The following is a 27517-nucleotide window of genomic DNA, read 5'->3' as shown; positions in this document are numbered from 1 at the left end:
TTGCTTTGAAATAAACTGATATAAATGCGATTCAACCGCAAAATAAAGTTACCAGACGTACGTTATATTTTGCAACTACAACTTAACTCGAGTTAGACGCATCATCAGTCAGACATGTAAGTTATATAGACGATGACTGCAATCATTTCTTTAAAAAACGACTCCGTTATGTACCACACAGCAACACATCTAAAATATAATGTCCTTTTAGCTCTAATGGCTAGTCAAACTAGTTGTAATAACACCGCGAAATCCTAAAATAACAAAGTATTTCTCTCATAACCATTACAGAACAGTTAACTGTTACAGTAAATCCCGACTAGAAGCCTAATCCGCGTGCAATGCGCGCGTTTAACGGGGTTTTAACGCACACTAGTGAGTTGTCAAACCCTTTACATTGATTCTGAGGCTTGCATAGTAGCTACTACATGTCAATGTGTAAGTTTTGTCATTTGAAAGAAACACACTGTAAAACAATGTTTGGATCATTGCTAGAATCGGTTCGTGTGATATTGAACGATAAAGATGTTCGATTCATGAACGAATCGCTCTTTTGAACTGGATCTTTTTGGGAATTCCCTTGAACCGGTCTAAATGATTCGTTCACGAGTGGGAAATCCAGTTCTTGTCCGAGTCGTAATGAGCTGAGAACAGATGAGAGCGACTCCAGGATTTGATAAATATGGTAAAGTTAATTTAAAAGTCCAATAGCAGAAATTATATTAGCAAACGTACTGGAAATATGTGACTTACGATTGTTTATCCGAGACTCATACGAAACAGACTGAATCATGGCTGGGAATTAATAATAAACACCTATATTAAAACGTGTTAGTAAAAGTGTAATGAACAGCAGGAAATTACTTTATTGTAACGTTTATATGTCACGCAGGGATGGCAGGGACCACGCGATGACGTAATTGCGCCATGACGTAACACTTTGAACTCTTTGAGTTGGTTCATTGAAGCGAATTGTTCGAAAGAACCGATTCGTGAAAATGAATCGGACAAGTTAAGGAACAAAGAAACCGTGCGGTCTGCGCTCTGCACGAGCACTTGTAGTGGCACTCAGTCCGCGCGAGGCAGCATGGCAATGCATTTTAGTGGTTAAAATCTGCATCTATGAATTACAATTTCGGTTTTTAATGATATGCAAGATGTCATTTGTTCGGTTTATGATGAAATCGTTAGATTTGGTTACGGGAGTATTCATAAAGTCATGCTCAAAAAGAGGACTGTAAATGACCTATATAACAGTGTTACTGTTTTCATCTGCTGCAGTTTACTGTGACTAGTTAAACGCGTGGATTGTGTCTCCTCGGATCGCCTTGGACCCAAACATGAGTTTCACTAAATGGAGGGTCTAATGATGGAGGAACGTAGTTCGGTCACCGCGTGCGTGCTGCTGATGTTCGTCTCCATGGTGATCGCTGATTCACCTGCTGCAGGTAAGTGATGTCATGGTCTGCTTCATTTGCAGCCGGTAACTGGATGAGTTTGTTGGCAAGATTAAAGAAATTTAGCCTTGTGTGGGAGACTTTAAAACTGCTGTAATGCAATGAGAAGTTCTGAGGAGTATGTTTTTTCTCATTTCGTCTTCATGTTTTGGTTACATTTAAAAGCAGGTCAGATTCTGAGAACATGTTGATAAATATTTTGTTCAAAATTAATGTTCCCATTGAGGCCACTTTTCTTGCTTGTCTGGAACTTACTGTGTAATAGCTGCTGATTTAACTTATCCATGATGACAGTGCGTTTTCTCAAACAAAACTTAAATTTAAAAACTTTTTTGTATATAATCTGGCAGATACTTTAGAACAGTGGATATAAACTTAATTGAATGCCTAATGTCCCTTTCTTTAAACATCTTAACAAGAGTGTTGTTTAGTTTGAGTGATTTTCTTTACTCTCTCTTAAAGGGTTAGTTCACCCAAAAATGAGTTTCTGTCATTAATGACTCACCCTCATGTCGTTCCAAACCCGTAAGACCTCAGTTTATCTTCAGAAAACAGTTTAAGATATTTTAGATTTAGTCCGAGAGCTTTCTGTCCCTCCATTGAAAATGTATGTACGGTATACTGTCCATGTCCAGAAAGGTAATAAAAACATCATCAAAGTAGTCCATGTGACATCAGTGGGTTAGTTAAAATTGTTTGAAGCATTGAAAATACACTTTGGTCCAAAAATAACAAAAACTACGACTTTATTCAGCATTGTCTTCTCTTCCTGGTTTGTTGTCAATTCGCGTTCACGACTCCACTTCTTCTTTCCTGTTTTATGGCCGTTGGCATCCAGCTTATTGGTGCATTACCGCCCCCTTCTGCTCCAGAGTGGTTCATGACTACGCAGTGAGGCTGCTGATGTAAGACGCTGCTGACGTGTTATCTAGTGCGTCCGAGCTTCGTTTACAGTCTGAGGGAGACGCACGCTGTATTCAAGCTATTCTACATTGTTTGTATTTCGGTATTGCTATATTTTTTAAAATGGTCCGTAAGTGTGCATGTCGCAGATGTCCTAATCACCAAAAACAACTACGGCGACGTAAAAGTGCATTACCAACACCGACAGATGAAAGGATTCAATGGAATCAATTCAATGGTAAGGATTCCGGAAGAGAATACAATTCTGAATAAAGTCATAGTTTTTGTTATTTTTGGACCATAATGTATTTTCGATGCTTCAAACAATTTTAACTAACCCACTGATGTCACATGGACTACTTTGATGATGTTTTTATTACCTTTCTGGACATGGACAGCATACCGTACATACATTTTCAATGGAGGGACAGAAAGCTCTCGGACTAAATCTAAAATATCTTAAACTGTGTTCCGAAGATGAACGGAGGTCTTACGGGTTTGGAACGACATGAGGGTGAGTCATTAATGACATAATTTTCATTTTTGGGTAAACTAACCCTTTAAGATATTTTGATGAAATACGAGAGTTTTTTTTTTAATCCTTCATTGAAAGCAATGAAATTACAGCATTCAATGTCAGCGTGACTACAGTGGTTCAAACTTAATGTTATGAAGTGACGAGAATACTTTTTGTGCGTTAAAAAAAATACAAATAACGACTTTAGTCAACAATTTTTCTTCTTCTCTGTTAGTCTGTTATGCAGTTGGTGCAGTGCGGCATTTCATTATTGGCCAGCTCCTGCGTCAGCATCACACAAATGTGTCGTGGTGCTCACGTGATCTGCTGACAGCCAATTCAGCCGCCGTTCAGACGTAGAACCTGGAATGAAAATATCGTAGCAAATTGACTGAGGAGAGACGAATTTGTTGAAGTCGTTATTTGTGTTTTGTTTTTGCGCACAAAAAGTATTCTTGTTGCTTCATAACCACTGTAGTGATGCTGATAATTTTAACGATGTTATTACTACTTTTCTGGACACTGAATGTGGTAATTTCTTTGCTTTTAACAAAGGATAAAAAAACCCCTCTCGGATTTCATCAGAATATCTTAATTTGTGTTACGAAGATGAATGAAGGTCTTACAGGTGTAGAACGACATGAGGGTGAGTAATTAATGACAGAAATTAAATTTTTGGGTGAACTAACCCTTTAAATTTGAATGGTTTCATGCTCTCACCAGGCAATAATTTACTGCATAAACATTGTTGTCTGCACAAATCATTTTTATTCTTACGTAGATATTGGATATTGATTGGAAGCCTTTCCCCTTCATTTTAGAATGAATAAAATTGTCAAATTTGCTATAGTAGCTGTGCACAATTATACTTGTATAGTAGCTGCATTTTATTAAATGCATTTAACATTATTTTTTCCTCTTGTCCATGACTCTATCAGAACAAACCTTTGACCTGTTTTTGAGTCGCGACTCACAAGTTGAGAATCACTGCTCTGGAATAATATCCCATAACTTTGTTTGCAAAATGCAAGCAAATTATATAAGGCCTTAATTTGAATTTTCAACTGTAAGAGACTCACATCATTCAGAATCTAAAGCTCTGAGATGCATCATAGAAAAACTGATTTTTGACTCTCATTTCTTAGCCTAGTCTCTCCAAAAGTTTCTTTTCTATAGAACATAATATCCACCTTTAATTTAAAAGTAGGTCAGATCCTTGACTGTTTGTGAACATGATGACGAAGGATATTTAAGGCTACTCTTCTTGTTGTGTGGAACTTCTAAATTGACTATAGATTTACCCTAGTCCATGTCACTGACTCAAGCATGTTGTCCTGGAACCAAAACAGTTCCTTCTGTTTACAGACAGCTGTACAGGATTAATTGCATTTTTAATAAAAGTAACAATTTAGGTAGATTACAAGTTAAGCAGGCAAACTCGTCTTGCCTGTATGTCGAGTACTTTATACTCTTTCACAATCTTAAGGATCAAAAGGCTCTAATAAGACAGAATAAGAACGAAAAACTAGGCTATAGATAAAAAATCATGCTGCTAGATGCTTTTTGTTGGTAGAAAAACATCTTTAGATGCAATTGGATTCATTTGCTTATTTCAGTGTTGTCTCAAGTTCAAACTCAAGACTTGTGGTGAAGTTTTGCTTTCATTTTTTAAATAAATCTCGTCCATTCATTCAAGAAGATTCTTGTAGATCGGCTGTCAGAGTAAACTTGACTGCTGTGTGTTTCATCCAATTACCCAATTACAGTTTTCGAATGACATGAGGCAGAAATAAAATTTTTAAATGAACTATCCCTTTAAGACAGGGCCATGTCATCAAGACATCTTATATTAACGCCATCAAAATGTGCTATGAAAACCAAATATGTGAGTCTGTTGTGGCAATTTATTCAACCCAGATCTGTCAAATTCAGAACCTGAATCTGTGGCTTCACTGAAACTGAAAAAGAATCCTTCTTTTTGTTACCTGGGAAATCTTGACCTAAGAAACCCTTTAATGTTAGAGAATGATCGAGAGCATGAGAACAAGGTTAGGTTGGGCCAGCACATTCATTTAGCCTGTGGATGAAAAATATAGGTAGAAAATCTTTTATTTTTGTCCAGAAAATCTGTTTGACCTGTAGATTTTGAATGGGAGTCAGGTCTACATTGAGTTCTTTGGACTGTCTACAACAAGGGCTGCACGATGTTGGAAAAAATTTACATTGCGATATGAAAAAAAAAAACACCAGATGACTTAAAGGTGCTACAGAGGATGTTTTGTTTTATACATTTTTGCAATATTACTTGAAACTGTCTTTACTAACTGATAAAAGACTATTTATTAGGTGCACTGAAAGGAAGAATAATAATATACATCATCTGTGCACGAGGTAGAGCCTTAAAAACATCAGCCAATCGTTTACACGATCATCTCATAAACGATTGGCCCTCTGGCTTGTCAATCACTGCCGTGACGTTCCTTGTGAGAGACGTGTGCAGCTGCGCGCTCCAGTAACTTTCCACACTCCACAGGCACCGCATGCAATGTTTTTGTCAGGAGACAGGAGTAACAACTGCAGATTATGAGTTACCTGCGGTGAGTCCGACATAATGAATCCACTAACACGACACAGGGAATGCCGGTGGTAAACACTCGTGTTCCAATACTCGTACATGAGTTTTGGGAGGTGTTCCCTTGAAATGAGCTGTGAAAGAGGGGGGTTGTTCTTACGCATGCGCTCATTTAAAAAACTCAGTAACAGTCTTTGGTTTCTCAGTCGACGAAAAGATCCTCTGTAGCACCTTTAAATAGCTCTATTTGTAAAGAAGTAATACAGACATAACCGACTGTGTTCACAAGGATACTCGCCGAGATGGGAATTTTGACATAATTTTGCATGCATTTGTTTGTTCAAGCACAAAAAAACGATAAAGAGAAGTGAATTTGGTGTGTGCGCGAGTTCCGAACCGAGTTCTTTCAAATCATCTTGTGCGTAAATGCTTTAAACTCACCTGAATGTTTAAACTGACAGGACTTCAAAACATGCAAAATATAAACTTTCACACTATGATGGTTAAACTTTGCAATTAATCCATGAATCACATGCGTTCTGAATCCCTATTTACTTGACACATCCTGTGATGCGCACATCATTATGTTGATGCTGAAACTATAGTATATCTTTCAGCCCTATAGTCAGTTATATTTGCCATGTTTGAGTGGTGGTATCATGTACCAGGCACATTAATATGATGCAATATAAGTCTTATATTATTATATGATGCAATATAAGTCTGATATTACTCTGACTCCATTTATTTTAAAATTGCTCTGCAATTTTATACTTCATCTTGGTTCTAAGATTTAGTTTTTTGCTGTTTTTTTCCCCCCACAAAAAAATATCGGAAAGGCTAGTTGTAATCAACATCAAAGGCATTAAAAAGATCTATGGAGAAGAGCTGACTGAACATTCTTCTGTATTCTTCTGACCTCATGTAGTGTAGAGCAGAAAAGGGGTGGTTGGTGGAGCCATCAAACTCCACCTACATGTTCAGGGGGGTATTATTCAATATTAAGGTGTGCTACTTTTAAATCAAAGCCTGAGGACAGTGAGTTTTTGTGTGATTGTATACACGCTCCCATTTCTTTTAAACATAGCCAAAGTCCTCGCCTTCTCACCAGGACAATATAGAGACGGCTTCCCTGGCATCTAAATGATGTGCATGTGCAGAATTTAACCTTGAAAGCAGGGTAATGCAGTACTGAATGAGTAGACTGACAGTAACAGAACTGAGTATGGGAATATGCAGTGTGAAAAATTGGGTCACTTTTTTAGTATTAAGCTTTTTGCGCTTCTTTATTCTTAGGCCCTCATGATTTCTGCGATGCGGAAAACTTAGACGTAAAAATTGTCATAAAAATTGATTAGACATGCTTTTTGATTATAAAATAAAATGGGGGGGAAAACAGAATTTGTTAATAATAATAATAATAATAATAGGGCCCCGTATCTGCACAGTCAACCCGTTTCACATATCCAGGGATTTCCAAAGCAGATTTTGCATTTCCATTTGCTTAAAAAAAAAAATCCACAATAGCATTTCTATGCCTTTCCAAAAGAGGAAAAAAGACATCAAGAGATTGATTATGTTGGTCAGAGAGAAAGTGAGAAAATGTCAAATTTGCCATCACTCCCTCGGCTGCTCTATTAGAAACAATCACACAGCAGCATTAACTAGTTTTCTGTAATTTAATGCCAAGGTAATATAACACAGTGTTAGAAATGTACATTCGTTTTATTAAAATGAAAATATACAAAACATTGCTAGATTTGTGATGGTAATAACTGTGGAAATGCGTCATCACAATCTAAAAAGGCTCCATTTGTGCTACGGTACAAAACTCTGCGCTAATATGCTTTTAACTATATGAGTGTTTTGAATGGCTGCCAGGTCATTATGCTAGGTTGTTCTGGGTGGTTATAAGTCAATAGAGACCACTACCAAATACTCTGGTTCCTAGATATGGTTCTTCAGAATAAGTGTCTACTCTCATCTAAGCTTACGCTACTCCTACATCCTACGTCGTACATCGGGTCAGTGGTCACTCTTCCGCTGGAATCCGAATTGCTTACAGCTGGTGCCGTAAGCCAGCTTTTGTAGTTTATGAAGTTTTAAATATTGATATATTTCTTACAAAAACCCTTTATTAAAGGTGCCCTCGAATGAAAAATTTAATTTATCTTGGCATAGTTAAATAACAAGAGTTCAGTACATGGAAATGACATACAGTGAGTTTCAAACTCCATTGTTTCCTCCTCCTTATATAAATCTCATTTGTTTAAAAGACCTCAGAAGAACAGGCGAATCTCAACATAACACCGACTGTTACGTAACCGTCGGGGTGTACGCCCCCAATATTTGCATATGCCAGCCGATGTTCCCAACATTATGAAAGGCATTAGACAAGGGCAACCAGTATTAACGTCTGGATGTGCACAGCTGAATCATCAGACTAGGTAAGCAAGCAAGAACAATAGCGAAAAATGGCAGCTGGAGCAATAATAACTGACATGATCCATAATATCTTGATATTTTTAGGGATATTTGTAAATTGTCTTTCTAAATGTTTCGTTAGCATGTTGCTAATGTACTGTTAAATGTGGTTAAAGTTACCATAGTTTCTTACTGTATTCACGGAGACGAGCCGTCACTATTTTCATTTTTAAACACTTGCAGTCTGTATAATTCATAAACACAACTTCATTCTTTATAAATCTCTCCAACAGTGTAGCATTAGCCGTTAGCCACGGAGCACAGCCTCAAATTCATTCAGAATCAAATGTAAACAATATAACAGTATACAATACTCACATGATCCGACGCATGCATGCCGCATGCATGACGAACACTTTGTAAAGATCCATTTGAGGGTTATATTAGCAGTGTAAACTTTGTTTAAGCACTGCTTAAGGCAAGCGCGAGCTCCGGGGGCGGGGAGCGTCAGCATTTAAAGGGGCCACACAGCATAAATCGGCTCATATTTAATGATGCCCCAAAATAGGCAGTTAAAAAAATTAATAAAAAAAAAATCTATGGGGTATTTTGAGCTGAACCTTAACAGACACATTCAGGGAACACCTTACACTTATATTACATCTTGTAAAAAAATGTTCGATGGCACCTTTAAGGCCTTTATTAACAACCTGAACCAGTGTGGATTACTTTTATAATGGATGGATGCAATTTTTTGGGCTTTTTATATTTATTTTTTATATTTTATATTTTCTTTTTATATATTTTTTTATATAACTCTGATTGTGTTAGTCTGAAAGAAGATCATATACACTTAGGATGGCTTGAAGGTGAGTAAATCATTTTACTTTTAATTTTATTTTTTTGGGTGAACTATCCCTTTAAGTCACACTTGTGACTTCTACAAGCGAATATAATCCCATAACAATTTCAGAGCTCATGGCAGATCTGTCCTAAACCTTTATGCATAAAAATCAATTTCTTTATGGAGAAAGTGAATTTAGATTTTACTTCTAGAATTCGACTGACCAGAATTAGAATTCCGCTCTACAGGGCAGTCTACTTTAAATGACCGCTTTGTACATGTGGTTTTCAAAAAAATCCTTGTGTTGTCTTATCACCAATGGCAACCAGTGCACAGTGCATGTACAGATGTTTTTTAGCCAGAGATGAGAGCACTCAGTGGACTCACGATCATCCAGGTGTAGCCCTACTTATTATTCTTGTAATCGAAAAGCTCTCTCACAGAATTCACACAGGGTGTCGGAGCCTTCTAAAAAAACGCTGTTGAGTTTTGAGGATTGCGAGGAGCTCATCGCAAAACTCCTGGCTAATTACAAGTGTTGCTTCTTTTACAAATGAAACCTGATCTGTGAGGGATGACAATGAGTGCATTCATTATTCATCTCCTCTGGGACTGGGAACAGATCAATACACCGGGCCCATCAAAAACCACAGGAGCTGGATGCTGAAGCCACTGGCTTCTGGACAAGGGAACAAAGTCCCATTGAGAAACTGGGACGGTTGGATACCAGTTTCTTTCATGGTGAACCATTGCATTGCCGAGGAGGACTTTGTGTGTGTGTTTGAAGGATAATGCTTTGGCTTTCACCATAGGGATGCATCAGCTTGTGGTCAAGGTCAGGTCCTTTGAAAGTTAACTTGCATACTAAGTAAACCTAAAGAGTGCCAAAATCATAGCCGTTCAGTCATAATTGATGTTCAGTATACACCAAGATGGAATGGGGTTTTGGACCAATGAGATTTAATAATGGACAGTAGTGGTTTGCGGTGGTGTTTTAAAATGAGTAGGCAAAGTCCTCATTTATGTCCCTGTTACACACTTTTAAGTTAACATCACATAAAAAGAGAGACCAAATACAATTCTATTTTGTTATTTTTACACTATGTAATTTTCTATTTATTAAAACCAAGTATAAGTTTCATCAAGTTAGTGTTTTTACTCATTTTTACATTTATTACAAAATAATAACTAAAGGCAGTAACAATTTAAACAATATATATTATTTATATACTAATATTCAGCTTTTCTTTTTAATAGTCAATTTATTTTCAGCAGTCATCAAAGCTTGTACACACTGGTCAGTGGTCACAGACACGAAGATATACCTTTAATTTCACCACGCTGATTGCTCATTAAAAACTCACGCAGTCATCGGCTGCGTCTGAAAACTGGAAAATGCTGCCTTCTGAGGACACATTTCAAGGTAATGAGGCATCAAGGCACGTCCGAATCCAATGTCAGCTTCACTTCCTGTCTCATGAGATACCTTCCTCAGATCGATTTTTGAAGGAAGCATGGATGTATCCTTAGCTGCCTTTGATATCCCACAATCCTTTGCTTTCCATTCTGTGACAGTTGAGATAGAAACATAAAGATGGCGTCCGAAAGTTGCATTTGCTGCTCAGTTTGTGTATAAATGTATGAATTTGACCAACATATTTCAATTTTTATATCATTTCTATCGAGAAATTACTACTGTAATAATTAAATATTTGTTTAGTTCTCACCAAAGCTCACGCTATATTTCTGTAGATCATTAAACCGTTACTCTGCCTCAGAAATCTGTCCGAAATCAATTTCGTGAGGTGCCTTCATGCATAAACGCTGCCGTACAACTCATTCTCTTATAAGACAGCGAGGCAGCAAGATGGCTACCTAGGTTTTCGGATGCAGCCATCATGTTTTCAGGCCATTTCGAGTTTGATTTTGACATGACATAAAGCAGTGATATCTAAGTGACAGTTGTTTACTTACTTTTTAATTAGTCTTCCCATTAACGCCATCACGGTCTTCATTCAGGCCGATTCGACGAGAAGACGGGATTTATCGCACAAACCAATCATGTCCAATCATAACCAATCATATTCACATAATAAGACAGAAGATCAAGATCATAAGACAGAAACTCTTTTAAACAGAAGTTTTTTTGTTTGTTTTTTTTTACTTTATGGTTTCGTGCTTTGTCCCTGTAGATCAGATTTTGAGACTTTTACTATTTGTTTGCCTACTTTCATGTTAATTAGTTCTAATGAAAACAATTTGTCCTCATCGTAGAGAAAGTGTGCAGTACAAAGCTGTTTCTGCACCATTGTTCTAAGACATCTGCAAGTAGTTTGGCCCCAAGTAGTTAGGGGTAAAACCCCTTTAACAAAGTAGTTTTCCACAGTCCTAAAGTTTTTACATTCATAGACCAGTTCTTCTCATTATATGGCCTTTATTGACATTAAAAAAGATCTGAAAACTTTGGTATGCACTGATGCCTAGTGAGTTTTAAGTGTTTGTTTTTAGCAAGCAATCTTGACAGACTGCCTGGCTTCAGCCAGCAAAATGTCGAAGTAAAGATGATATGCATTTGTCTGTCATGAAGAGTTGTCTTGTTCTGTGTTACGCACATTTATTTATTTATTTTTTTAAGGAGGCAGCTTGTGTCTTTTCTTTGTTTGGAAGTACATTTTATGTGGACAGCTTTTCTTCATTATGAATGTCAACAAAACAAAGCACATATCACGACTCAGCACTGAGCACCTCTGGGCTTTTTGTGAGTTTCATCAGCATCAGTACAAGACATTAGGTCTGGTTATAAGAAACTCTGGTCTAAATGTTCCAGCTTTATGGCTTGGAATGCAAATAAATAGGGCTGGACGATATGATCTAAAATCAAAAATCTTGATTAATTGAACATTTTACCTTGATTATCATTAATGAACGATTATTATTTTTTTATTTTTTTTGCCCTCATAGTTCACTGACAACTTCTAATGTGGGATATTTTTCCTAATGAAAGAGTGCTCTGACATAACAGCTCACTTTCAGCAGTTATTTTATCTATGGTTCATAACATTTCTTACTGATTTCTGCTCATTGTAAATCAGATACAAATAAATTAGCACAGTACCACTACATTTATTTGAATGCATTAATGAGAGGAATTGCGTGTGAATTAGTCATACCATCTCTCTATTAATTGTGAAGCTGTGAGTTGTAAGTACTTCAAAAGTAGAAAATATATATGCTATAACTTTTGAGTTTCTAAGCTACTTTAGTGATAAATCACAGGAAAGTGTTGACAATGAGTTTCTCTGTGCGCACGATATTCACGTGATGTGCAGCTACTGTTTGTATGAGTATTTGTGTGCCATAATGCATCAGCACAGTAGCTAGGGCTGGGCGATATATCGCATGAGATTGTCACGCGCATTTCGTCAGTAAAGAATTACCACTAAATCGCCATCCCCTGCTTTCAAATGCAGCGGCATTTAATAGACAGAGCCGTAGATCACTGACAAGCCACGCAATATCGCGTTCATATCGCAGATGAATTGCCTTCGATAATGAGCGCGATATTGAAAAAAGGTGAAAGCAGGTGATGGTGATTTAGCGGCAATCAGGGAACCAGCTTTACTGACGAAATGCGCGTGACAATCGCATGCGATATATCGCCCAGCCCTAGCAGTAGCTCAATATTATGATTCACATCCGATGGTCTATAACTGGCAAGCCTTAAAACACATACAACTGACAAAGTTTAGTGAAGACGTAAGTGAAAAAGTGATCCCACTTCGGGGCTGTGTGTGTTGACTCTGCGTTTGAGTTTGCCTCTGTGTTGCTTCCATGCCACTGACTGGACAGGGTGGAGTCACATGACTACACACGTGGTAGTGTGTTTTTAAGGTGAAAGTATTAACGGGATTAAAAAAAACTAAATAACTGACATGGGAAAATTATGTTGGTTAGAGTTTCTGAATTTCGGTTTCGATTACTTTTCGATTAATCATCCAGCCCTACAAATAAGTCTCAATTTTAGTCTTATGTCTAGTTTATAGTGGTCTAATTGTGACAAATGCAGTTTAACATTCAAAGCTACAATTTTCTCTGTTACTATTGTTCTTTGACTAACATTAATAACTGACATCACAGCAGTTGGATCTAAAAACACGGATCTAAAAACGTGGTCAAGTTAAATAAATTTCAACTTGCGTTTAATAACTGATTTTTTTCCCATTCCACTGCCCGCGTCTTATTTTTTCAACGTCATAAAGCATTTCTGAGTGAACAGCCGCTTGACTAGTGATGAAGTTCATAGAGCGTCACATAAGAACGGTTAATCAGGCATGCCACCATGAGGTCTGATCATTTTTTTAACGGTTATCTGTATTGTCAACATAATTATAACGTTTGCAAACATTTTTGTTCAAAATTGCGATTTCTCGATTTAAAAATAATAAAATTGAGGCCAAACACAAATACATGAAAATCCCTCACCTTTTGGCGAAATTTGCTGTTTTGAAACCAAAATAGGTGACCTACGTGAATCGTGTAGATTCGATGAGAATTTTTTTTTTCTATTCATATTCAGTGAACTGTGAATAGGTGCGCATGCCAGAAACGAGCGCGAGATTCAGTGAACTGCGAACTGCGATTCAGTGAATTGAGAACAGGTGCGCGTGCCAGAAGGGAGGGCGAGTGCATGGAAATATTAACGAGAAGAGCCTTGCTTCACCAGTGCAGACCACCATCAGAAGCTGAAAGCACGCCTAGCCTCGGCGATTTACCTGACTGAATTTGTTGAGTAATGGTTTCAATAATTTTTATATTTTCTGGTATATCTAAGGTAAGTTACCCAGGAGCTCTGTTGACATAGACTTAGCTAACATTAGCTACAGCTTGATGAATTGAGTCATTGAACACAGCAGGAGAGAACGCAACGTTAGCCAGCTAGCTAAAGCTCTGGTGGAAAATTATTAGCTAATGCTACCGTTTTTGAGGAGGTAGATTTTGAGGTGAGGGGACTGACAAGGCAGAAGATAAAGTGGTCCACCATTCTATCAAAAAGCAGACCTGCCAACCTGTATGAAATTTGCGTAGCGGATACGCATTTTGACTTCAAAGTGCGCTGGTACGATTTGTCACTCTAAACTACGCAAAAACCTGGTGACGCCCCTGTGCACGCGCAGTCCTCAAATCAAGCAACAGCAAAAGAAGAAGAGTTCGACCAATCATAGCACTAGGTTCTTCCCCCAAATAGCAAGTGGGGATGATTGACAGATGCGTAAAGCCTATCATTAAAAAAGACTGAAAATCGACACCAATGAAGATTCCCGCTCGATCCCCCAATTTTTGACTCATGGCTGAAGTTAAGTTTCTCCAGCTCTCCCTAGGTTGGCAAAAAAAGCATCTCAAAATGCATCAGATTGATGCTTTAAAAAATGGAATATTTAATTTTTTCTTACGGGGGACCATGCCCCCGGACCCCCCTAGAGGGGTAATATCCTTCTCACCTTTTTCACCCCTGACCCGTTTTCATGCCTGAAAACATTAAATTCGAATTAATCTGAAAAATTGCCCCGCCTGACTTGAATGGTTTAAAAGCATTTGCGTGTATAAGAGCATGATCATATAATGTAACGCTAGCCAAATGATGGCAGAAAAAAACGGATGCTGCATTAATTGCGTTAAATATTTTCTGAAAGAAATTAATTGCATGCGCTTAACGCATTCATTTTGTCAGCCCTAATACATACATATATATATATATATATATATATATATATATATATATATATATATATATATATATATATATATATATATATATGAAATTATATATCCATTGTAGCCTATTTTTTATTATGCACATGAAACGTGAATTAATTTTTTGACTGAATGCCAGAATTTTTATTTTGGAAAATTAAATTATACTATTCTACTACTGTTTACACTAATTATTAAACTACTATTTCCTAACTAGACATGGTAGTTTTTTTTTAATGAAATCTGGACTTGTAGTCTACACTTATATATCCCAGCATTTGTTCTGTAAGGCACTCATTTGAAGTGACACTCAAAGATAAGAGGGCTCTATTTTAGTTGTTAGTCAAAGGAATGAGTGAATGGAGGCCTGTGAGGCTGAGATATTGCTGGGCTCGTGTCAGTGATGTCACAATATCAGTCGGGCTATTTTAGACCATCTATTCAACAGCGACCTCCACTACAGATCTATATACTGATATTTCATTCATCCAATTTCTCTGTATCCTTTTGTTATCTATAATTAACTGTAGTTTGATTATCATTTCTGGTTTTTATTACTCCATAAAGCCACATTAAATGTAGTCCATAAAATAAGACCTACGTGCCAAATTCATCCACATGGCGATTGATTATAATTCACTAATGTGGTCTACCTAATACATCCCAGCATTTTGATTCTGTTGTGATCTGTGACAGCCTGACAGAAGGCTGACATGGATGTCCATATTGCATTGGGTTCACATATCTGTACGGTTCAACACATGTCTGGATCATCTCACTCTGAACAGATGGTTAGATCTGAGCACAGCCGGTTTTATGGGGAATTAATTGTTCAATTTGAAAAGTAATCAAATAGATTAAATCATACATTTCAAATGAATTGGAGTATTTAAAAAAGTCCTATTTCAAGTACACACTTGTTTTGGTACTTTGCTTTTGAAGAAAAATCAGTTTAGTAACAATAAAACCCAAAAATCATTGTCCTCCACCTTTCATAATCATTGTAATTTACACCATGTTTTACAGAGGTTGTCAAACAGTCTCGCTTGATGGAGTTTCAATATGAGAGGTGCTTCTTTCTCTCCCCTCTACAGGAGTCTGGCTCCTTTGTAGTCAAAGTGTCCACAAGTTTATGCAGTGAGTTCAGTCCAACCCCAAGAATGAAGCCCTTACAGTGACACAGTCTTCAGGGCCTCTCCGGTTACAGGCCTGGCCTTCCTGTCTTTCGAAGAAGGCTGAGGGAATGGGGGGGGAACGTGTAGGGAACTTGAGCGTCCTCCAGTGAATTACACAATAAGCCAACTATGGAAAAGTCTGCTTCTCTGGAGACCATCCCAATGTTAGGAGTTAAAGTGTGTCTCCACCTCCTCATTATATCCCCTCCTATGTCTCAGTCGCTCTGATTTTTTATTTTTTGTCTCATTCACATCTCCCTCTCAGTCTGAGTCTTTCTCTACCCGGTTTGTGTTCAAGTTCGGCTCTTTGTCTCAAGTGTATTAGCACACAGGATCAAGTTTATGCACCGTTCAGAATTGATTTGAGAATGACTTTTTGACAAATTTGTGTTAAAAAGGGTTCCCACATTACTTGAAAGGTCATAGAAATGTATTTAGCCAGTATGAATTTTTGTACTTATGTTATTCTGAATTATTGCTTGGGCTAACATGTTCTTTCTGTCAAAGCCCTTAATCGGAGAAGCATGTTTTATTAGATTGTGTTGGTTTTAACACTATGAGAAACCTTTTATACTCCATTAACACTCTTGAAGAAATGTTTAACAAAGTTAAACCAAATACAATATTGAACCAAATACAATATTGGTCAATTTGATTTGAATTTAATCATTAATTGAAAAGGACCCAATTCTTAAATTCACAGTTTTGCTGAAGGCTGTGCAAGAGAGACAGACATAACCTCAGTCAGATCAATGGAAACCGTCAAAGAAAGTGTTTCGCCTGACATAACTCTACTCTGCCTGTGTGCCATGTTAGGTAACACGTTCCAGCCTGATTTTACTCAAAACAACCTGATTTTTCTCAGCCTCTCAACCAGATGTTAGGCTGCAAAATTCAGGTGAATTTGACTATTAGTACTTTTCACTTTGGAAAATTTTCTCAGGCTTATGTTTACAATAACAAGACTTTTCGTGACAAGAGGGAAGCCACTAGTGTGTCGTGTTTATGCTGTTTCTACTCATTATTTTTTGTCTGTACTGTGTAGTAGTTCAATCTGTGGCTATACATGGGAAATTTCAGTCGTCCCAAGCACTTAGCTGCTGATAAGACAAACAACAAATCTCTGTTCAGTGTCAGAGGGGCTGATATCAGCTCTCACATCTCTAGGGTGACCACCATCAAACAAACCAAATGTGGGACGATTACTAAGTTTGTGTGGGACGATATAGGACATGTTAGTAACACTAACGCTGCATTCACACGGGGTGTAACACTTCTCGTTTACTTTGAATCGGTGACATCATGCATTGCCGAACTGAATTGTGGGTTCCGTCACGTCGCTTCACTTACGTTGCAAGCGGCAGAAGTTTTAGATTTCTCAACTTTTCAAGCAGGCGTCAGCCAATCAGATCGCCTTACGTAAACTCTCTAGAGCAGTTGCTAGCCAATTGTGTTCATGCAACACCGGAAAGTAATGTGATTGGCTGTTATCACTATAACGGTCACGTCAACACAAGCTTCAGACACGCCCTCCGTCAAGCGTTAATGCTGACGCCCTGTGTGAATGCAGCGTAAAACACAAGCTGAAGCTGTCATATAATGTCTATCTAACTTAATAAAAACATTTGTATACTGCCTTTCAGCTGATAAAAATACTTTGTTCTTTAGTCCCTTCCAGAAAACACCATTACATCACAATATAACGTAACTTGTCTTCATTTTACATGTAATTTAAATTCAACATCACTGACCCTAAAGGCAGCAGGCATCATGCAGATAACTATTTAAATTTTGTAACAGTTCTGACCAAGTCCAACTCCGCTCCACATTTCGATTGACAGCCGTCACAACCTACTAGTGAACATGTTTACTCCTTTCTTTTCAACCATTAGATAGGATTTAAAAAACAGCTGATGTATTTGTGTAAGGCGGGATGTTACTTTTGTCAAAGCGCTGTTAAAGGGATAGTTCACCCAAAAATTAAAATTTGATGTTTATCTGCTTACCCCCAGCGCATCCAAGATGTAGGTGACTTTGTTTCTTCAGTCGAACAAATGATGATTTTTAACTCCAACCGTCTGTAAGTCTTTTAATAAGAGTGGACGGGAACTCGAACAATAAGAGTCTAAAACACTTCCATAGACAAATCCAAATTAAACCCTGTGGCTCGTGACGGCACATTGATGTCCTAAGACACAAAGCGATCGGTTTGTGCGAGAAACCGAACAGTATTTATATAAATTTTTACCTCTAAAACACCACTATGTCCAAGTGTGTTCAGGGTTCGTTTAGTGAGGTCTGATCGTGCTCTGACAGCAGCAGTGATGTCTAACACTCATTGAAGTATATGCGCGAGACATCACTGCCGTTGTCAGAGCGCGATCGTTTCGTGTCTTAGGACATCAATGTGTCGTCACGAGCCACATGGTTTAATTTGGATTTGTCTATGGAAGTGTTTTAGTCTCTTATTGTTCGAGTTCCCGTCCACTGCCATTATAAAACAGACAGACGGCAGCGGTTGCAGTTAAAAATCATAATTTGTGTTCAACTGAGGAAATAAAGTCACCTATATCTTGGATGCGCAGGGGGTAAGCAGATAAACATCAAATTTTAATTTGAAAAACTATCCCTTTAAATATAGTTCAGTCAGGACCACTTAAGTCAAAAATTACAAGAGACAAAATTTAGTCAATTTTTTATTGCCATATTTGCTAAAGTTACAATTTGGCGGTATGACTCTTTTCTAAATTCCCTGTCCTTTCATGAGCTCCATGAAAGCCAAGACCGGGAACAGCAGCAGCTTCTGGGGACAACCTCACATTTTTTTTAACTGGGAGAGCAGCAGAAAATCCCCCTATTGAGAACAGAGCATGCATCAATGACAACAGAATGACACTGATTAAGTTAGACATAAGTTTAAGGAGGAGCTGGGGAGGAGGTGGGTTGCAAGCAGTGTGCAGTGGAAACAGCCAAGCAGGCAGAGAGACGGAAGCTGCGTTTGAGTAATGCGCCTTATTTTAGAGTTGCCAATGGAGTCCATAGAAATTGGATCAGCTGATATGGGTTGGGGTTGGAATGTGAGAATCAGCTGATAGCGGAGCTTGACTCAAGGCCTGCCTGAACTAACGCTGACACTTAATTTGAAAAACTATGCAGCAAAAACAATAAATAAAATGCTTTCTTAAAAAGGCAAAAGAACGCATGCACATTTTCCTAATATGATCATTAAAAAACAACAGACTGATGAAAATGCGGGACATTTTCATAACATGCTACGTGCAGGACAAGGGGTGAAAATGCTGTGCGGTACAAAGCAAAGCAGGAAAGGTGGTCACCCTACACATCGCTCTTTTTTTCTTTTTTTGGGGGCTATAATTTAGTGCGATTATTATTGTGCAAATAATAAAATATATTGTCTTTCACATCTCCTTGCGCTTAAACTGACAAATAAGCACACATTTATCTTAATATACCCGCATTGGCAAGTATCCTAGTAAACATAGTCGGTTATTGCTTAAGTGAACGTAAACAGAAGAAGAGGACAACACTTGTGTATCATTATATTGTATCCGTGTGGCTCTTAAAGTGACAGCAGCCTAATATTTCTGCTTCTGTCTGTGTTTTTAATGTTAATCAAATGACAAATGATAAAGAAGTCATTGACTGCTTGTCCCTCAAGCAACTTGTCCCCCTCAACTTTTGTGTAACTTTAATAAGGTTTAACCTTTATTTAATTTGTACACTGATTATATGCAGTTTTATTTTAAATTTGATAACTTTATTCAGTTTCTGTACCTGAAAACTACTTTTAGACCTACCTGAAAAACCTTAAAAGCAGTGATTATTTCATTTTTATCTTTGTTTTATTGTATTTATTTATTTCTGCTATAGCTTGTAGTTTAATTATTTGTTATTTTTTATTAATGACTGTATACTTGTCTTAGCCTATATTAGTTAGATAGTAGTTTTAGCTGTGGTATTAAAATTGGAATCAAGAAGTGTTAAATTTCACTGGTATCCAAAATGTTGGTGTCATAACCTTACTTATTACAATACAGGGATACATGGGTCAAAAACAACAAAAACAATAACTATTTTATTAATTTATTATACTTTTTTGTGGTGGGGCCTGTGAAAATTGAATCATTGAATTCATTGAATCGAATCTGATACCCAGCCCTATGTAGTACACACTTCTGCATGTTGTAAATGTAATGTAAGAGAAACCACCTAAAACAACAGAGTCGTCCTCCCATAAAAGCATTCTGAGATAAATGAATATCAGCACAGACTCGGCCTTGATTGTTCGATTAGGCTGTGCACGGGGAGTCTGTGCCAGCGTTAGGCAGAGGCAGTCACGCAATGGGATCAGCTTAAAACAGAAACATGTGTGGGCAAAGGGGTTTGAATTAATACCAAAGACCTTTCATTTGCTTTTTTCCCTTTTTTACCATCTTTTTTCTGGAATAGCAACAACCATCAAATGAGAATTTCCCTAGAATGAGCCTAGCAAATGGAAGGAAATGACATCATTAGGGGGTTGTAATTGGTGGCTCAGTGTTTTCAGCAGTAGATCTTGGCTATAGTCTTACTTGTTGTGTGTTTCACAGCTGCTCCCTTCAAATTAGATTGTGTAGTAGTCTAACCCTGAAAGTTGCAGGTGGGACGTCTTGCTCAGTGTAATTTGTTAAATGTAGTTGATTTTTCAGCACCAAATCTCTAAGATACAGTCATCTACTGGTTAACACAAATACCAAAAGTTACCATGATACTACTGTGGTTTCTGTGTACTGTGTTTAAACTATTTAAACTATTATTATTAATTATTTATCCATCGACAGAAACATACATTAGCCTAACTCTGTCTGTTTTATTTATTTAATAAACCATATAGATGCGTATGCATTGTCAGATATGAAATGAACCATGATGCAAGTGCGTGCCGGTATGTTTTTTTTGTTTGTTTGTTTGTTTTTTTTGTTTTTTTTTTATCGAGAACAGTTACACTCCTAGTAGCAATGTAAACTTCTTTACTGTCACGTTTGATCAGTTTATTGCATCCTTCCTGGATAAAAATATTAATTTCTTTCCAAAAAAAAAAAAACAAATCATACTGACCCCAAACTTTTGAATGGTGGTGTATATAGGCCTTATATAGCACGTTATGTGCCAGAGTACCATGGTATGTCCATGTGATGGACAAGGCACCACTGTACCAAAGTACCAACACTTTTTTACAGTACTTTTTTTGTAAGTTGGCTCAAACAGTTGGCTCATTTTTCTGAAATGATCTGAGTCTGTTATTTGTAAGCCTCAATAATAAATGCTGTCAAATGAATCTAATATAATCTCTTATTGTCAAATACTTAATGCTAATATGTCAAACTGTGTATGTATATCATATTGTCTGGCTCATTGTTTAATGTACTTTGTTGGCGAAAAATCATTTTCTAGGAGTCAGTGATTGTTAGGCAGACGATCAGATTGTTTTGGCTTTGTTTTTGGGATGGGTTTATTGAGTTATTTCTCCCACTTACCACTGGACAGGAGTTTAGGGAGGAGCAAATTACATTTGGGTGTGCTAAACTGAATCATTTATATGGGTTTGATCTCATTTTCAGCCTCCTTGTGGTTTCAGCCTAAGACGTCATCCTGTTCACAAAGACAAAGATAGAGAGACAGACAGAAAGACATCCTGACCATAATCCTGTTTCTGCAGCAATTTCATTTAATTTTAGATCCATTTGTGTTTTATTTTGAAAGCATCATGCAACACACTTCATTTGTTGTTTGTAGAGGAAGTCATCAATAGGTCATAACTGTTATTTTATTATTGGTGTGGCCATGTAGAGCTCGAAATAGAGTAGCTTACTGTTTCCTTTTGTGATGATAATTACTTCACCGTCTCTGTAGCTCTTTCTTCTCGCTGTCCTTTTGTCTTTGACAAAAACTGCCTGCTTTTAAACTCCTTTTCAGTGTTTTCCAACAATTTTAACATAAATGCATGCCAACAGCAAATTTAGGAATTTGCTTTGGTAAATGTGAATCTAATCTTTTTAATTGTTAGCTTTTTGGATTATGTACTTAATTACATCATTGTGTTCTGTGTACTTAATTTTTTAAGGTCTAATAATCCTTTTTTGGCTGGTTTTAGTAAGCATACTGCTTACCAGGATATGTGCCCGATAATAAAAAAGAGTTATTAAAACTACATTAATCCACGAAAGAGATACTGTTCCCCAAGCGGCTTTCTGTACACATGCTCCAAGAGGAAGTGGAACACGGACAAGAAAGGTATACTTTCAGGTTCGTGCCTAAACGATCGAATGCATTTGTTTCAGTATATTAGATCCATGCTTTAGGTCTTAAAGTGACAGCAGCCTAATTTACTTGCTGCCGTCTGTGTCATTAATGTTAATCAGATGACAAAATGGGACACCACTACAAATGGCTGTCCCCTCAAATAGTGCCCTTTAAGGGTATAGGAGGGAATTTTGGACACAGCCATAGAGAAAATTACTAACTCCTCTTTAGTAATTTATTAGGATTAATCTAGATTGTATTTACACAGTGAAGACAATGCAGTGTTGTTTTACATTTGAATACTTTTTGTCTTGATTATTATTATTATTATTATTTATTTCACAGGAATGCTATATTTGTTAATCTCTTAGCTGAAATGGAATATGTTGGTCATGTTGTGATTTATTTTATGCTGTTGATGACTACAGGTTTAAATGGAACTGGTAGCAAATATTTTATGAATCACTTTTAAATACTGCACATTTGTCGCACATTTGCATTGTCCCATTGACTTTTACATTAGCATCTTACACGTATCTCTTAGGTAGATCTCGCTGTCTGTGAAAGCGATAGCTCTAACAATTGCCAGACTGTCCATGCGTTACACGGTTACATTTCTGTACCAGGTGGCAGAGGAGTCATTGCTGCACTGTTGTGTGGAGTCACGGTATTTCCCCTGCTGCCCGTCTGTCGGGCGAGAGGCTCCCTGCCATTACTCATGATAAACACTGCTCGTTTATTCTGAAGGTGACTCTCTTACAATTAATTATTGAACTTGTCCGTCGATCAGGATTATTAAGTCACTCCATCATTAATTACTTAATTGTCTTGAATGTGATCAGAGTTTCTTTTGGTGCCATTTTACATCATTTCGCTTGGTCCGGCTCACCAACAATTCCTCAAGAATATATTGTTAAAATTCTGGTTTAAAAGGTTAAACTTTGAAATAAATATTTGTGGACTTTATCAGATGACAGAAAGGTAGAGTTAGGGATAGGCAATGTAGCTAAATAATAAGTAATATTTTTTGATGATATTCAGTATATCTCTATATTTAATTATTCTTTTAAACCAAACAGCTATTGTCTGTAGATTCAGCTATTGGTCAAGTAGAACAGCTATGGTTCGTCAAGTAGATTCATGAAAATATTTGATAAAAAATGTAAAATACAGTATTTATACGGTATAAAATATATTTATTTGTTTATCATCCAAGCATGTTTTCCACAGTCAAGGCAATATATTAAATTATTTTTTTTATATGGATCAATGTAACCATACTTAATAATAAACAACAATATTTACCTGCATATATTTTTTTATGAAAATGTATGAAAATGCCACCCTGAAACATCTTTGAGTGATGATAATTTCTTGAGCAGTTGTTTAGTTTTTAATTCAGTGAAATGAATTATTTGAACTGATTAAAGGAAATTAATCAAATAAATGTTTAGTATTTCAGTTATTTATTTATTTAGTTTTCTGTGTTGTCCATATGACAACACAAATAGATTTTTTTTACATGATTTCCTTTTTTTTTTCATTCTTTTCATGTTTTTGTGGCTTGATAAGAATGTGATGCTAGGACATTCAAGAATAAAAATGGTTTGAAAATGTCTTAGTCATTTAGATTTTCTTTAATAAATGTCTTTTTGATTCCATTTTGCTTATGTTATCAAGGGTCGGACTAATGTTCATATACATAGGGATTTAAACTGTATATTATATATATATATATATATATATATATATATATATATATATATATATATATATATATATATATATATATATATATATATATATATATATATATATATATTGGCAAACTGTTTAGCCCACCTATTATATTTGCTTACATTTCAGAAACCCTCCACCTTCCCCAGCTCCAACTGTATAGATCTGCTATGGGTAATTAATGTATGCTATTTTGTACGACAGCAGCATGTCTTTCTTGCTCACGTCAGTGTGTTGTGTATGTAATCCTGTACTTGCTCTGCAGCAGCAGCAGTGTAGCAGATCTATTCCGCCAAGAACAAACATATCAGCATTGTCTTATCCATTACCATGCCAAACACTCAGAGTTTTCAGGACAGAAATAATAGTAGCGTACAGATTGGACTGTTGTGCTTTCTGCAGGTCTTTGATTGACTTAACTGGAGTCATTTTCTTTTTGAGAATAAAGACTTGTGCTAAGGGACAAGAGTCCACTGCTTAGCTTGTCAGTCATGGATGTGTTACATGACTTGCAGTTGTAGTGTTTTCAAAACTGGGTCAACAGCCCATTTTGATTGGCCTAGCACAGAAAAACATGGGTGGTTGTGGCTTTAATGTTTTATTGAATTTCGCCTGAGGGAATAGGGGTCTCCGAATAGAAATCTAAATGTCTGAACGTTCATCCAATGAGGTCAGAGGTCAGGCAGTAATCTGTGCCTCTTCTGTCCTGTTTGTTAACTTTAGTCTTGCTCAGTGACCTGAGACAAGGTGGATCAGCAATTGGTGTTTGGTTGAGATAGTTGAACACATTAGTATTCACTCGTGTGTCATTTAAACCACTTATTGCTACAGTAAAAAGACTAATTAATGACTGTCGCCTTCCCTCTCATAGAGACTCATTCATCAAACTGTGGATATTGATAATTCCTGTGAGATTTAGAGCTTTATCAATCATGCAGATGAAATGCCATAATTTTGCTTTAATAATAAACTTGCAAATTATTTAAAGCTGTACACCAACATTGCTTTACATTTTGAGATACTGTATACTGTGTTCTAATCTGCAAACTATATACTAAATAGTATGGAAGATGAGTTTTATGTGTCCCAAATCATAATGCATAAAAAGTAAGCTAAAGGTATGATGATTATAAAGCTTTTGTATGGCCTTTCAAAAATGTAGATAAATTGCTTGTCTTTTAAGCTAGTGACTATAGTTTGCGACTATTCCTTTTAAACTTTTTTTAAAATAAAAATGTTAGGAATTTTCCCTTTTTAAGCTTATAGTTTAATATTAAATGTATGAACTTTAGTTAAAATGTCAGAATTTTAAGGTACTAAAATTAGCTATTATGTAGACTCTTGCATACAAACTTAAGAGGAAATATGAGACAAATATTGCCATGAAGAAAACAAAGAAAAATCAATGTAAATATAATTTGTGAACAAAATATATTTATTCTATATCATTTACAATTAGGGCCATACCCACCATTGAGGTCCTTGGGGTCCGGACCTCTGTATTTTTCTGAAAAGTATATAGAAAAGGTTGTGAAATAATTGCCTAATATTAACTCTACTTTGGTGCTGCAAGAATATTGAACAACACCGATAACCAAAATTCTCATCTGAGCTGCGTCAGTGGTCAGATAGTGCTCGTCAATGTCAAAATGTTTAACATGACCAATCAAATCAAAGTAGGTGAGATTTATGTTCCAGAAGCTGCTTAGTGCTAATTCCAGCGCAACGCTTCAGTTAATAAAACTGTGCGATAGGATGTAAGTAGCTAAACTGAACATTTAATGTTTGGTAAATAATAAAGTTGGCTATATAATTTACATGGTGCATGTATGTAATATAATTCATACAAGAAACATTAAGCCATTTTCATCATATTAGTCATAAGATTAATAGTTTTAATTTAGCTAATAGTAACAACATTGAGTGATGGTGTCTTTGAGACTTTTTTCTTGCTGCCATTAAGGTCTAACAACTGTTTCTCGTTCTGCTTCAGGCTCTCTTTCTCTGTTATTTAGTTGATCATTGTTTTACACAGCCGCCTGCTTTATAGGGGCTTCAAACACTTGGCCCAGGCAGTGAGTAACGCGGCCTCATATACTATCAAAGTACTATTTACTCTTAAGAAGCCCAAACTAAGAGCATACTGACCTGATTAATGTAGCATAAGATGTTTCTTTTGCGCATTGCTGTTGTGTGATGTATATTTGATAAAAAAGTAAATTACATAATTAATGCCAAAAAGCTGTTTCTTATTTCCAGCTCGATTGTAGTCACAGATTTTTTTCTCTCTTGCTTTTCATTATCTTTAAAGTGGTCAGTGGACTTGGCTCACACTATGGATATTTCTCTAATGCTTTTTTTTTTTTTTTTTTGGGAATAACAGAGCCAGAGTTTTATATGAAAGCATGCTCTATCTTATATGCATGTCCTTTTTTTTTGGTCTAAATATTTGGTCTAAGAATTGTGGGTTAAACAAGTTATCTGTATAAAGCCCATGTGTCATGGGGAATTCTTCAGAAGGCTGAGTGATGTCAGTTATTCCTGAATCACAAATCCGTCTGGCTTATGATTTGAATCCAAGACGTTGTTGAACGCTTACTATTTTTCTATTACTCATATTCATGTTATTATGAGTTTCACTATGATGTCTTTTGAACCTTGAGTCGCAATGTATATGATTTGTTGCAGATGACTGGCTGTGCCTGCATAAGCATTTGAATATAAATGGCAAAACACATAGCATGAATGAAAAATTGGTTTGATGTAATTTGTAAATCATCTCAGGAATTGCATTGACCTAGTTTCACATTGATCAATTCCACTTTGCAAATCATCCTATTATGATATTATATTGAAATTTAGGTAATGGTATTACATTATTTTTGTTAGAAATTGTTTTATTTGGAAAAATCAAGTGTGCATTGACATAATGCGACACAGCATATGTGAAATCTAGCTTAATATGAATTAATTTATTTATTTATTGCACAACATTTGTGATCAAGTATTGCAATATTTACCTTACAATACTGTGAAATAGTAAATATGTCTAAATCCATAGAGTGCACCAGGTAGCACAATGAAAATTTGATTTTATTATTATTTGACACAGGTTAAAATGAATTTACCTAACCTCCTATTGGAAAGCTAGTCACATCCGTATAGGGCTTAAGACTGTTTTGCTCATGCTTTATTAAGAAGCTCCTCACCTTTGCTCTCTATCCATGGTCTCAGAATGGGTCATTTCATTACTGTGCAGCTGCTTCTGAATATCAGGCCAAACACTGCCAGCTTTTATGCCCAACCTCAGCACCCACCGTAAAAAGCAATGCAAATGGAAAGTTTTATAAAACGTATAGTGGAATATAAACCAGAGAGGCCGATACTGCTTTCAGGAATCCTTCTTGAAAGTGGCACGCTTAATTATTTAAATACTCTCCTGTTTCATGGCCTTGGCACATTCCAAACCACCTGCACATGTGTGAGATTGTGACTTGGGTAATCACGACAATGTGACTTATGCAGGAGAAAAAGCCTTGAAGCATCTGGGCACAATGGCATGATGAACGTCCTCACTCAAACTTTTTGATGTAACTTTGTGAAAAAATATCCAGTAATCTCACACTGCATTGGGTTTTACCCTGATTAAAGGGTTAGTTCACCCCAAAATTAAAATTCTGTCATTAATTACTAACCCTCATGTCGTTCCAAACTCATCAGACTTTCATAAGACTATCTTCAGAACACAAATGAAGATCTTTTTGATGAAATCTGAGAGATGCCTGTCCATCCATTGATTGCCTTCGAATGACCACATTGATGCTTCAAAATGTC

The 27517-nt window shown here is 36.6% G+C and overlaps 1 protein-coding gene across 4 annotated transcripts in view; it reads left to right on the top strand.

Moving 5' to 3' along the window:
* The window catches only part of si:ch211-1e14.1 (UPF0606 protein KIAA1549), a 66336-nt gene that overhangs the window by 194 nt on the left and 38625 nt on the right, over positions 1-27517 (top strand). For 3 of the 4 annotated variants that reach the window (XM_067390115.1, XM_067390116.1, XM_067390113.1), the window contains exon 2: positions 1282-1448. In XM_067390115.1, the coding sequence (XP_067246216.1) occupies positions 1355-1448 (94 nt within the window). In that variant the 5' untranslated portion in view covers positions 1282-1354. Of the gene's footprint in view, positions 1-596; positions 686-1281; positions 1449-27517 lie in introns of those variants that run through there. The other variant, XM_067390114.1, reaches the window with a different exon arrangement.

Source organism: Chanodichthys erythropterus, chromosome 7, assembly GCF_024489055.1.
Source record: "Chanodichthys erythropterus isolate Z2021 chromosome 7, ASM2448905v1, whole genome shotgun sequence".
Classification (NCBI taxonomy): Eukaryota; Metazoa; Chordata; class Actinopteri; order Cypriniformes; family Xenocyprididae; genus Chanodichthys; species Chanodichthys erythropterus.
This window is presented reverse-complemented; position numbering and strand designations above follow the sequence as displayed.